This window comes from Equus quagga, unplaced genomic scaffold (assembly GCF_021613505.1).
Source record: "Equus quagga isolate Etosha38 unplaced genomic scaffold, UCLA_HA_Equagga_1.0 111375_RagTag, whole genome shotgun sequence".
NCBI lineage: Eukaryota > Metazoa > Chordata > Mammalia > Perissodactyla > Equidae > Equus > Equus quagga.
Window position 1 is genome coordinate 31 of NW_025795590.1, and position 9850 is coordinate 9880.

At 61.5% G+C, this 9850-nt stretch overlaps 1 protein-coding gene and 1 pseudogene across 1 annotated transcript; one reads left to right on the plus strand and one right to left on the minus strand.

Moving 5' to 3' along the window:
* Positions 1-488: 488 nt before the first annotated feature.
* Positions 489-6653, plus strand: LOC124232752 (P2X purinoceptor 6-like; annotated as a pseudogene).
* A 92-nt stretch (positions 6654-6745) lies between these two features.
* On the minus strand, positions 6746-9831 carry LOC124232753 (cationic amino acid transporter 4-like). Its single transcript, XM_046649670.1, has 3 exons — positions 8995-9831; positions 8627-8735; positions 6746-8526 (listed from the first exon to the last, which is right to left on the minus strand). The coding sequence occupies exons 1-3, from the start codon at positions 9535-9537 to the stop codon at positions 8354-8356; spliced, it is 825 nt and encodes a 274-aa protein (XP_046505626.1). The 5' UTR covers positions 9538-9831; the 3' UTR covers positions 6746-8353.
* Between the last annotated feature and the right edge of the window lie 19 nt (positions 9832-9850).

Consider the following 9850-nt stretch of genomic DNA (forward strand, 5'->3'; position numbering starts at 1 on the left):
CTCCCCTCCCCTTCCTGGGTGTGCGTCTCCCCACACATGCAGAGCTGTCATGGGCAGCACACGGTGCCAGCCACCCTTTCCCACAGCCCCTGCCATTTCCTGGGCAGAGCTTACCACCTGCTCCCCTGGCCCCCGGCCATGCGTGCAGTGAGGGGTCCACCTCCCCACTAGCCTGGGCGGGCGCCCAGCCCAATTTAGCTCTGGATCCTCAGTGCCTAGAAGCAGGAGGCTCATGGAAAATTCTGGCTGAGTGAATGAGCGTGAACATGAGAAAAAAACTTGCCTCAAATTTGTGGAAAGCGGCTCAGAAATGGCTGGAAACCCAGTCAGCCTCCCGTCTCTGCCTCAACTCGCCTCACTGGAGGCATTTTCCTCAGGCACAGGGTGGATGACTCGATGGGCCCAGACCCCTGCTGTCCAGGGAGAGAACATGCTCTTCTTGGTGACCAATTTCCTTGTGACGCCAGAACGAGTTGAGTTCAGGGCAGATGCCCAGAGGTCAGGCTGCCTGGGAGCCTCCCAGCGGGTCCCTGGTTCCTCCGCCAGCCCTGGGTCACAGCCATGTCCCCCCTTCTCCTTCCCATGTGCCTGAGGCTCAGCATGTGCTGCTCTAGCCCCTGCTCTGAGCTGAGACCTTTCCTGAATCATTTCATTTCGTCTCCCAAGCACCCTGCCTGGCAGGAATTACTGCAGGCCCCATTGAAGAGAAGACTGAGGCTCAGCCAGGCTGAGTCACTGACCCAAGGCCTCCAGCCTGTGGGTGATGGGACTCTGCACCCCTGAGCAGTGGGCTTCTGGATCCTTCCACTCTTGTTCTCTGTGAGGTTCCCCAGTTGTGGATTTTGTGTGAACAGTTGGGACCCAGGACACAGCCCTGGAAGCCTGCCTCCACGGTGACATCTTTCTTTAACTGACCAACACTGAATTGCTTGCTGGGCTGGAGGGTAACTGTGTGGCCACCTGTCCCCTGAGTCCTGGTTGTTGGTCCCACCACAGTGGCTGGGGTGCCACATGTCCCTGGTTGGCCCCGTCTACAACGAGGTGAGGCATGGGCACAGAGGATGTGCTGATGTTCGGGAACACACACGACGTCCTTCCCTTTCTAAATGCTCAGAGACGTCTAGTTAATGTTCGGTTTGTAGACGGTCCTGAAATTGTGCTGGGGCCACAGGCCTGTTTTTTCTGGAATCTGTGTGATCCTCTTTGCCCCTGTCCGGGCTCTGGCCCTTCCCTCGAAACTGCCGGGGCTGGGTAATCCATCAGATCTGACAAGCCGGCTTCTTGAAAATAGTGGAGTTCCTGCCAGCTCCTCTCAGGGGCCTGGTTGTCTGGTCCCTCCCAGCACATACACTGTGTCCACGTGGTGTCACAGCCTCCAGCAAACACCTGTCAAAACTCTCCCAGACCAGGCTTGCAAAACTCCACCCTCCCCACCTCACAGAGCTCCTGCACAGACAGCACCGCCAAGGTGGCCGTCCTGCGAGGGGGGCAGAAGCTGCAGCTGGGTGACCCAGGGAGGCACGTCAGCCAACCCAGGGCCTCAGGAAGGGTTTCCTGCAGGGTGTGAGGCTGGAGGGGGATCTTGAGGATGTCCAGGCAAAGTGGGCTGCAAGGGCAAAGGCAGTGAGCTGTGTGAGATGAGGCCCCTCCAGGGCTCCCTGCACTGAGTGGGGTTGTCCCTAGGTGTGGACAGGGCCAGGAAGGGGGTCGCCCTGGTTCACAGGGCCTGTGAGCCCCTCTCAGAAGCTGAAGTGGATCCAGCAGCAGCAGAGCCACAGATGGGCTCATGGGAGGGGTGCGCGACCGTCTGTGCATTGGGATGAACCACACGGGCTACTGGAGGGAGGTGGATGGGGGCAGAGGTGGGGCCCATGCTGGTCACCATGGGGTCTGGTCGGAGGAGATGGTGGCTCAGCCAGGGTGGAGAGGAGGGGCAGACTCAGGACATAGGGACAGTGAGGCACAGCAGGTGGCCCCATGCTGTCCTCTGCCCACTTCTCACAGTCCCATCCCCACAAAGTCCCACCGTCTCATTTGGCTTCTCGGAGTCCCCAGGCCTTCCTGCCACCCTCGTTCTGTGTTCCTCCTGCTGCCCCTGAGCCAGGGGCCCTGGACAGCAGCGTCCATCCTCTGCCTGGCAGAGCCATGTCTGTGCCAGTGCCCGACGCTTGAGGGTGCTTCCTCTCCGGGGTCTGAGACTTCCAGAGAGCTCAGCCCTCATGCCCTCCTGGCTGATGCCCAGAACTCTGTGACCCTGTGCAGGCACTAATGTCCCTGTTTACAGCAGAACAAGCCAGGAAGGGACTGGCCTGTGGTCCCTTGGCCAGTGTGTGAGGTCCCACTTCCCTAGAGGCTCCTCTGAGGAGGGTCCCACCCTTTGTGTGCCACACCCAGCACCTCCACCCTGGCATGAGCTCACCCTCTCAGAGTCCCTCCACCTTCCCTATTCTGTCGTCTGAATTGGACCAGAGGAGCTGGGCCTAGAGGAGTCACTTCTGCTCCCATAGGGACAGAACTGTCAGGAGGGAAGGAGTCTCGCTCTCCCTTGGGAGACAGCGCTGCAGCCCTATCTGGCTGGGGGGCTGCTCGCCCTCCCCCTCTGAGTACCTCCTTTCATCTGCACCCTCCAGCTTTCCCATGTGCCCCAAACTCAGGGAACCTGGGGGCTAAGCAGGGGAGGGGCGTGTCCCTGGGTACCGCAGGGCTGGGTCACGCAGGGGAGACACCTCCTGGGCCTGGACATCTCTGCTCTCTCACCACCTCAGCCCCCTCCATCCCACTGGGGACCTGCTGGGCTGATAAGGACTGTCCTCAACGGGAGGCTGGGATGCACAGCCACGGTAACTGTGGGCTCCGTCTTCCAGCCCCAGCACTGGGATGGTGTTCAGGGGGCCGGGCTGGGACCCTGGGTGCCTCCCTTATGCAGACCCAGTGATGGCTCTGTGTCTCTTCTTTCTGCCAGCAGCCCCCTGCCCACTCTCTTCCCAGGCCCTTTGGAGACTGGAGGCCTGGAGTTTGTCTCATGTTTTCAAGGCACAAAAATGGGCCAGTGTGTGGTGTTCAATGGGACCCACAGGACCTGTGAGATGTGGGGCTGGTGCCCCGTGGAGAATGACACTGTGCCTGTGTAAGTGTCCCCGACACCCAGGCCAGAGTCCCAGGACAGCAGAGCCTGTCCCTTACCTCCTCCCACCTGCAGGAAGCCCCTGCTGGTCCAGGCTGAGAACTTCACGCTGTTCATCAAAAACAGTCACCTTCAGCAACTTCAACTTCTCCAAGTGAGCATGGTGGGTCCTGCCTGGCCCGACCCCCCTGCCAGCCCCACTTCCCTCAGGTCCAATGCCTTGGAGACCTGGGACACCACCTATTTCAAGCTCTGTTGCTGTTGCCCACACTTCAGCCCCTACTGCCCTGTGTTCTGCATGGGGGACCTTGTGACCATGCCAGGAGGGGTCTTTGAGGACCTGGCATTGCTGGTGGGTCCGTGGGGGCAGGGTTCTGGGAGGCTGGGGGAGAGGGTCCGGGGCCCGCATGCTGGTGGAGCAGTGATGCGCTGTGTGTAGGGCGGTGCTGTGGCATCCACGTCCGCTGGGCTTGTGACCTGGACACCAGGGGCTCCAACTGCCGGCCCCATGACTCCTTCCAGCTGCAGGAGAGGAGCTCCAACTTCAGGTGTGGCCCCACTGCCCGCCCGCTGCTCCTCAGCCAGGTCCTCCCCCACCTGTCCTCCTGTGGTGGCCGGGACAGACCACAGCCTGGCCCATCCCTCTGGACGCTCTGCTGTGTGTGAGGGGGTCCCAGGGCAGGAGGGGTCTCAGCTCCAGGTCCCCAGCACAGGCTCCGTCCAGCCTCCCTCCTGAGCCCTTTGGCCTCCACCCCATCTGTCCCCACACCCTGCTGCAGCTGGGACCCCTCACCCCAGCCCCTCCTCCACTCCGCCCTGCCTCCAGCACCTCCCTCCACGGCACAGGGGCTTTCTTGTTACTTTTCCCTTAAGGTTTTATCTAAAAAATTTTTTAAATCCATAGAAAACTCCTAAGATTAGTGCCATGAAAATCCATATAGCCTTCAACTGGATTCTCTGGGGTTTTTTTTTTCCATTTGCCTCATTTGCTTTCTCTCTCCAACTCCAGACAGAGCCAGATCTCTTTAGATGGATTTCACAGAAGCCATTGGAAAATAAGTGGCAGATATCTAGACACTCACCCCTCTCAACGCTGTCCTGAGAATGAGGACCTTCCCCAGGTGACCACTGTCCTCTTGTCACACTCAGGAAATTTGACATTGGCAGAAGAAATCCAACGTTTAAATTTCCCCAGCTGTGCCAATAATAGACCTAAATCTTTTTATTTTCCAATCCAGGATGCACTCAACGCTCTTGCGTTGCATGTATTGTCATGTCTTTGAGTCTCCCAAGCAGAACCACCATCCCTCTGCCTCCTCATGTCACCTCATCACCCTCACGCAGATGTGCACACAGCCACCAGCCCTGGAAGTGATGCCCTGTGACACTGCCCACTGGGCCCTGCCTGGCCTGGCTTCACTGGCCCCCCCCCAGCCCTGTGCAACCATGTGGGGCTGGACCCACCCACACCCTGCTCCCCTCCCCTCTGCTCTCTCCCCACCCTCCATCACTGCCTAGAGCTCCTTCCTGAGCCCTGGGAATCCAGCCTGAGGGGCTCCTGGCAGGAAGTCTTCCCTGGCTCCCAGGGGAGAGTGAGTGCCCCTCTCTGGACCCCACAGCCCCGGGATGCCCACCTCCCCCATCCCCACTGCTGGTGTCTGTTTAGGGACCTTTCTGTTCCTGTCCCCTCAGCAGGCAGGGAGCTTCTGAGAGGCAGGTCCTAGCTTGCTTTGTCGCCTGTGTCCTCAGCAATGACACAGGTCTGAGACCCTGGACTCAGGCTGGGGTTGGAGTCAATGGAGGGGTAAGATGAGGCCTGTGAGGGCCAGACCCCCCAGGAGTGGGCAGAGCAGCCACTGGACTCTCTCCTGCCCCAGGACAGCCGCTCACTGTGGGGAGGCCTCAGGCATGGAGGCCCAGAGCCTGCTCAGCACTACGGGATCCGCTTCCACATCCTCGTCACTGGGCAGGTAGGGGCCAGGCCTGGGCAGGTGGGGTGGGCAGGGGTGAGGGGTGGGAGAGGGTGACAGCCACAGGCAGAGAGGCTCAGCCCAGGTCTCTCTCAGGCAGGGAAGTTCGGGCTCATCCCCACAACCCTCACTCTGGGCACTGGAGCGGCTTGGCTGCGTGTGGCGAGTCTGGCCAAGGTGGCTCCCTCTGGCTGCCAGCAAGCACGTGCCCCCTGAGTGCCCCCTGAGCCCCTGTGCTGACACTGAGTCTCAGATGAGGGCTGTGGAGGTGGTGGGATGGCAGTTTGGGGGCCAGGCCATGGATCTGCCCTGCCACTCCCAAATCACCCCCTTCTGTGACCTGCTGCTGTTGTACATGGATGGAGAAGCCCATTTCTACTGGAGGACCAAGCATGAGGAGGGGGCTGCGGGCCTGCCTGACCCTGGGCTACACTTTGGAGTCCCGACCTGCTGTCCTCATCTGCAGACAAAGGCCCCAAAGGGAACTGCCAATCCTGAGCAAACAGGTAGCTTCCCCACCCCCACATCTGGCTGCCCAGGTGTCTTAGAGGGGGCCCAGCACCTGCCCCCACTGCTGCTGCTGGGAGCTGGACGTCGTCACCAGGGTGGGCCTGGCACCCACTCACTGGCCCATTCCTGAGGCCTGTAGCCTTTCTCTGCTGGTTGGGGGTTGAGGGTTGAGGGTTGGGGGCTGGGAAGGGTGGTGGCCCCAAATTTGCTCCTTCATGGCTGAAGCCCCGGCAGGACCAGGGCAGGGGTGGGGGGAGAATTCCACCCTTCAGCTCCCAGACAGACTGTCCCTCCCTGAGCTCCAGCCTCGGCAGGCAGGTGCTGCCTGGGGACCACAGAAGCCAGTTTTGTGTAGAGACTGCAGGGAACATGACGCAGGGCGCTGGTCCAGTGGGGCTCCGGCTGGGGCTGGGGCTGCAGACGCTCTCCCAGGCTCCGTCTCCAGTGTTCCCAGCAGCTCCCCGCTCACCAGCTGTCCACCACACTGGCTGTGGTCACCTCCGGCCCTGCCTGGCTCCCAGCCCTCCTCCGCCTGCTGGCACCCCCTCACAGGGAGAGCCCCTGCCCTCTCAGCTGCCCCACACTGGGGTCTGTGCAGCCAGAGTCCAAGGCCAGGGAGAAGGCAGCCTGACAGGAGGAGTGTGGCAGCTGCTCTGTGCTGGGTTCCCAGGGCAGAACCCCTCCCAGCTCTGGGCCTCATCCATGGAGTGAGGAGTGTGGTGGGCAGATGCTCCGAGCCCCTAGGGCCCCAGACAAGGCACAGGCACCTCTGCTCAGCTGATGAGCACCAGCCACTTCCTGGTGGCAGCCCTCTGGCTGTGGAGGGCTGGGATGGGGGGGAGCGGCTGAGTTGGTGGGCATGGGGTCCTTTGGGACCTTCTATATGTCTCCTTGGTAACCCCCAGCCCAACACCCCAGAACCTGCTCACTGGGCTTCTGGGAGCCATGGGGTGGGGAGGCTGTATCTCTGGACACATGTGTCACTGCTGCCCAAGGTCACACTGAGAATGTGTCTGGGCAGCTGCCCACCCAGCCTGAGGCAACTGCATGAGGACCACACTCTGACCAAGACCCCACGTAGAGCCCAGGGGCTGGAGAGAATGTCCCTAACAGAGGACACAGAGGCCCCAGCAGGCTGGCCTGTTCAGGTTCTGGAATTCCCCTGGGGGCCTGAGTCCTGCCTGCTGGAGAATTTCCCCGTGTCCTGCACCCACAGTCAGGAGGGGAAGGACGAGGCTGCAGGAGCCAAGCCCTCTCTGGGTCCCAGGGAGGGGCAGGGTTCAGGGTACCCACCCCAGGGAGACAAGGGGCTGCCTCCTCTTTGGTCCCTGGTGAGCAGGGCCATGCTGGCAGCTTGCTCGTGGAGTGCCATGGGCCAGGCTGGGGAGGGGAGGCCTGGGGCTCAGGCTGGGCAGGATCTGGAATCATCTGGTACCTGGAGCCTCAGCAAAGCCTTGGGGTCCCTGCTGCCTCTCACCCCCAGGGCAGTGTCCATGGGAGGCAGGGTCAGAAGGGCCGGGGAGAGAGATCACGGCCCTGAGGCCTGGTTATTGGAGTGGGGTCATGTGTCCTTGCTTGTCCTTGGGGCCCAGAGAAAGTGATGTTAAGGCTGCAGAGAGTTGAGGAATAAAGATGCCAAAGCCAGTGGCTTCCTGTGTGGTCCTCACAGGCAGGAACGGGGATGGGGAGGCGTCTATGGTAGATGGAGCGTGGCCTTGGGGAGGCCACAGGGGGTGCAGCGTGGGCCTGGAGATCCCCAAGCATGAGGCCCCAACACCACAGGTGGGCTGAAGTTACCTGGAGCAGGCCCAGGTGCTTGTGCACCCAACTGCCCACGTGTGTCCCATCCCGAGCCTTTGTCACAAAGCCCTGAGGGGGCGGCAGGGAGAGAGGCAGCTGGAAGCTGCAGGCAGCCCTGGGCTGGGAAACAGCTGCTGCCTCAGTCTGCACGTGGGTGCACGCCCAGAGGACCGTGTGGGCTGTGTGTGCCTGTGCGTGTGCCCAGGCAGGGGGCCTCTCCATCCAGGGCAGGCCTCAGGATTGCCCTGCTCTCTGGGAGCCCTGAGAAACCGAGGGGACCCTGGAACTGCACTACCCTTTCTAGGTGACCACCTTGGGATCCAGGCTCTGCTCTCAGCATCCATCTCCAAGAGGACATGTGGGGAACCTGGAAGGGAGCTTAGCCCTGTCCTGTCATGGACCTCTCTCTCTGTCTGGTGTGTGTAGCACCCCTCTGAGCTTGGCAGAGGGGACTGGCCTGAGGGCAGGACACAGGGACCAAGGCCTGGCTGTGTCCCTGACTCAAGACTGTCCCAGGGCTGGCACCTCCCCCTTACAGAACCTCTGCACCTTTGCTGTGGATTGGGGACAACTGTCTCTTTCCCTGGGGCAGGTGAGGAGTCAGTGCCACAAAGAACTCCACAGTAGACATGGAGATGGGCCACATGGCTGAGCAGTTATTATTGTGGATCCTTGGGGTTCGGGCCTCTTCCCTGCCCGCCCTACTCCACCTGCCCAGGTAGCTGGACTTGGTCATAAACTGGAGGATGCTGGGCAGAGTTCACCACAGCAGTGCTGGCCATAGCCCACTCCCAAAGACTCGAAGCTCAGCACCTGGGCTGAGGTCCTAAGGTCCTGAGGATGCCCTAGCATGGGCAGGTCTGCAAACCCAAGCTGCCCTGGATAGAGGGGCTGGCAGCTCCTTTGGCCTCTGAGGAGGTGGGGGACAGCAGGCAGGCCCCAGTGGTCCTCATGGACTAGAGGGCTGCTCTGTGTGGCTGGGCTCCTGCGCTGGCGTCTGGCTAGGGGGCTGCAGGGCTGGCACCATCTCCTCCAGGCTGCCGAGTGGGACAGCCAACCCTGGCCGTTTCCGCTGGTTCTCCTTGCTGTGCCAGATGCCGTAGCCAAAATACACTGCGAGTCCTGAAAGGGTGGCATAAGCCTGAAGAGTAGGTCCCAGCCCTGCTTCCCTGCTTGCCCTCCTCCTGCAGCCCCCTGGGGTCCCAGCCTGGCCCCCACTCACCGAGAAGCAGACAGATGGACAAGCCCAGCCAGGTCAGGTAGCTCAGGTGCAGCATGAGGAAGACGTTGAGGAGGATGCTCACGGCGGGAATCAGGGGCACCATGGGAACCTGAGGGGACAAGGGCAGGGCTGGGCTGAGCTGCAGGGAAGGGCTGCTGGCCCAGGGCCTGATTTCTCGGGAGTCCACAGAGCCTTTCTCTGCCTCTGGAGATTCCAGAGACAAGGGCCCACCCGCCATGCAGAGAGAGGGGTGTGGGGCACTGGCCTCCCCCACCCTGCGGCCCTGGTGCATCCTGCCACGGCAGAGGAGGAAGGGGCGAAGGGAGCTGGCTGGGCTGAGCGCGGTGGGCGCTGGCTGGAGGAAGTACCTGAAAGGTGTCCTGCCGGCGCTGCTGCTGGTGGGCCCCCAGGACGAGGAGACTGAGCAGAAACGTGGCGGAGCTGAGCAGGAGCAGCAGGGTGTAGCCCCAGGGCGGGAGGTTCAGGGCCGAGTCCCCAAAGACCAGCACACAGTCCAGGGTGATGGCCGAGCCCACCAGGACACCGAGGGCCCAAGCCACAGCGGCTCCGGGTCTGCACCCACCCAGGAAGCGGAGGTAGGGCCTCAGGGCTGATCGCAGCTGCCCGGGCTCAGGTGAAGCCTGCTCTGTGCCCTCAGGGCTGTCTGGGTCCTGAGAACCGGATGGGGCCTTTCGGAAGCGTATAATGATAATGCTGGTGGGCAAAACAGTACATTCCAGCAGCGTCCCAATGGAGAGGAAGTGTACCAGTGCCTTGAAGTCCAGCAGCAGTGCCAGGAAAGCCATGAGGACCCCAAGCACCATGATGCCCACCACAGGCACCTGGGTCCGGGGGTGCACGTGGGCAAACACCTGGAATAAGAGCCCGTCGGCAGCCATGGCACAGACCATGCGTTGCAAGAACAAGAAGATGTTGAGCAGGACAGTGTTGATGGCTGCGGCAGAGGTTGGAGAGACATCAGCATGGTGGACAGGCCCACCTGGGGCTACAGCTGAGGCCAGGGCATGGGTAGCCCCTTGGGATCATGGGCATGAGTTTGCCTGGGCTCTCAGAGTGAGGCCGAGTGTATGTGGGTGCTGGATTGTTCCCCCTCACCACCCAGGAAGGGGACAGCCCAGTTTCAGTAACAGGCTCACTGGAGAATCTGAGGGCTAAATCCCTCTGCCTGGAAGGATCTGGAAGCACATGCCCAGAACTGACATT

What these genes read in the sequence shown, in the direction of transcription:
- LOC124232753 (XM_046649670.1), bottom strand. Translation starts at nt 9,537, where the DNA reads ATGGTCTGTGCCATGGCTGCCGACGGGCTCTTATTCCAGGTGTTTGCC. An exon ending in GCCGGCAGGACACCTTTCAG is followed by an intron (nt 8,736 to 8,994) that starts GTACTTCCTCCA and finishes TTGTCCCCTCAG; the next exon opens with GTTCCCATGGTGCCCCTGAT. An exon ending in GTCCATCTGTCTGCTTCTCG is followed by an intron (nt 8,527 to 8,626) that starts GTGAGTGGGGGC and finishes CCACCCTTTCAG; the next exon opens with GACTCGCAGTGTATTTTGGC.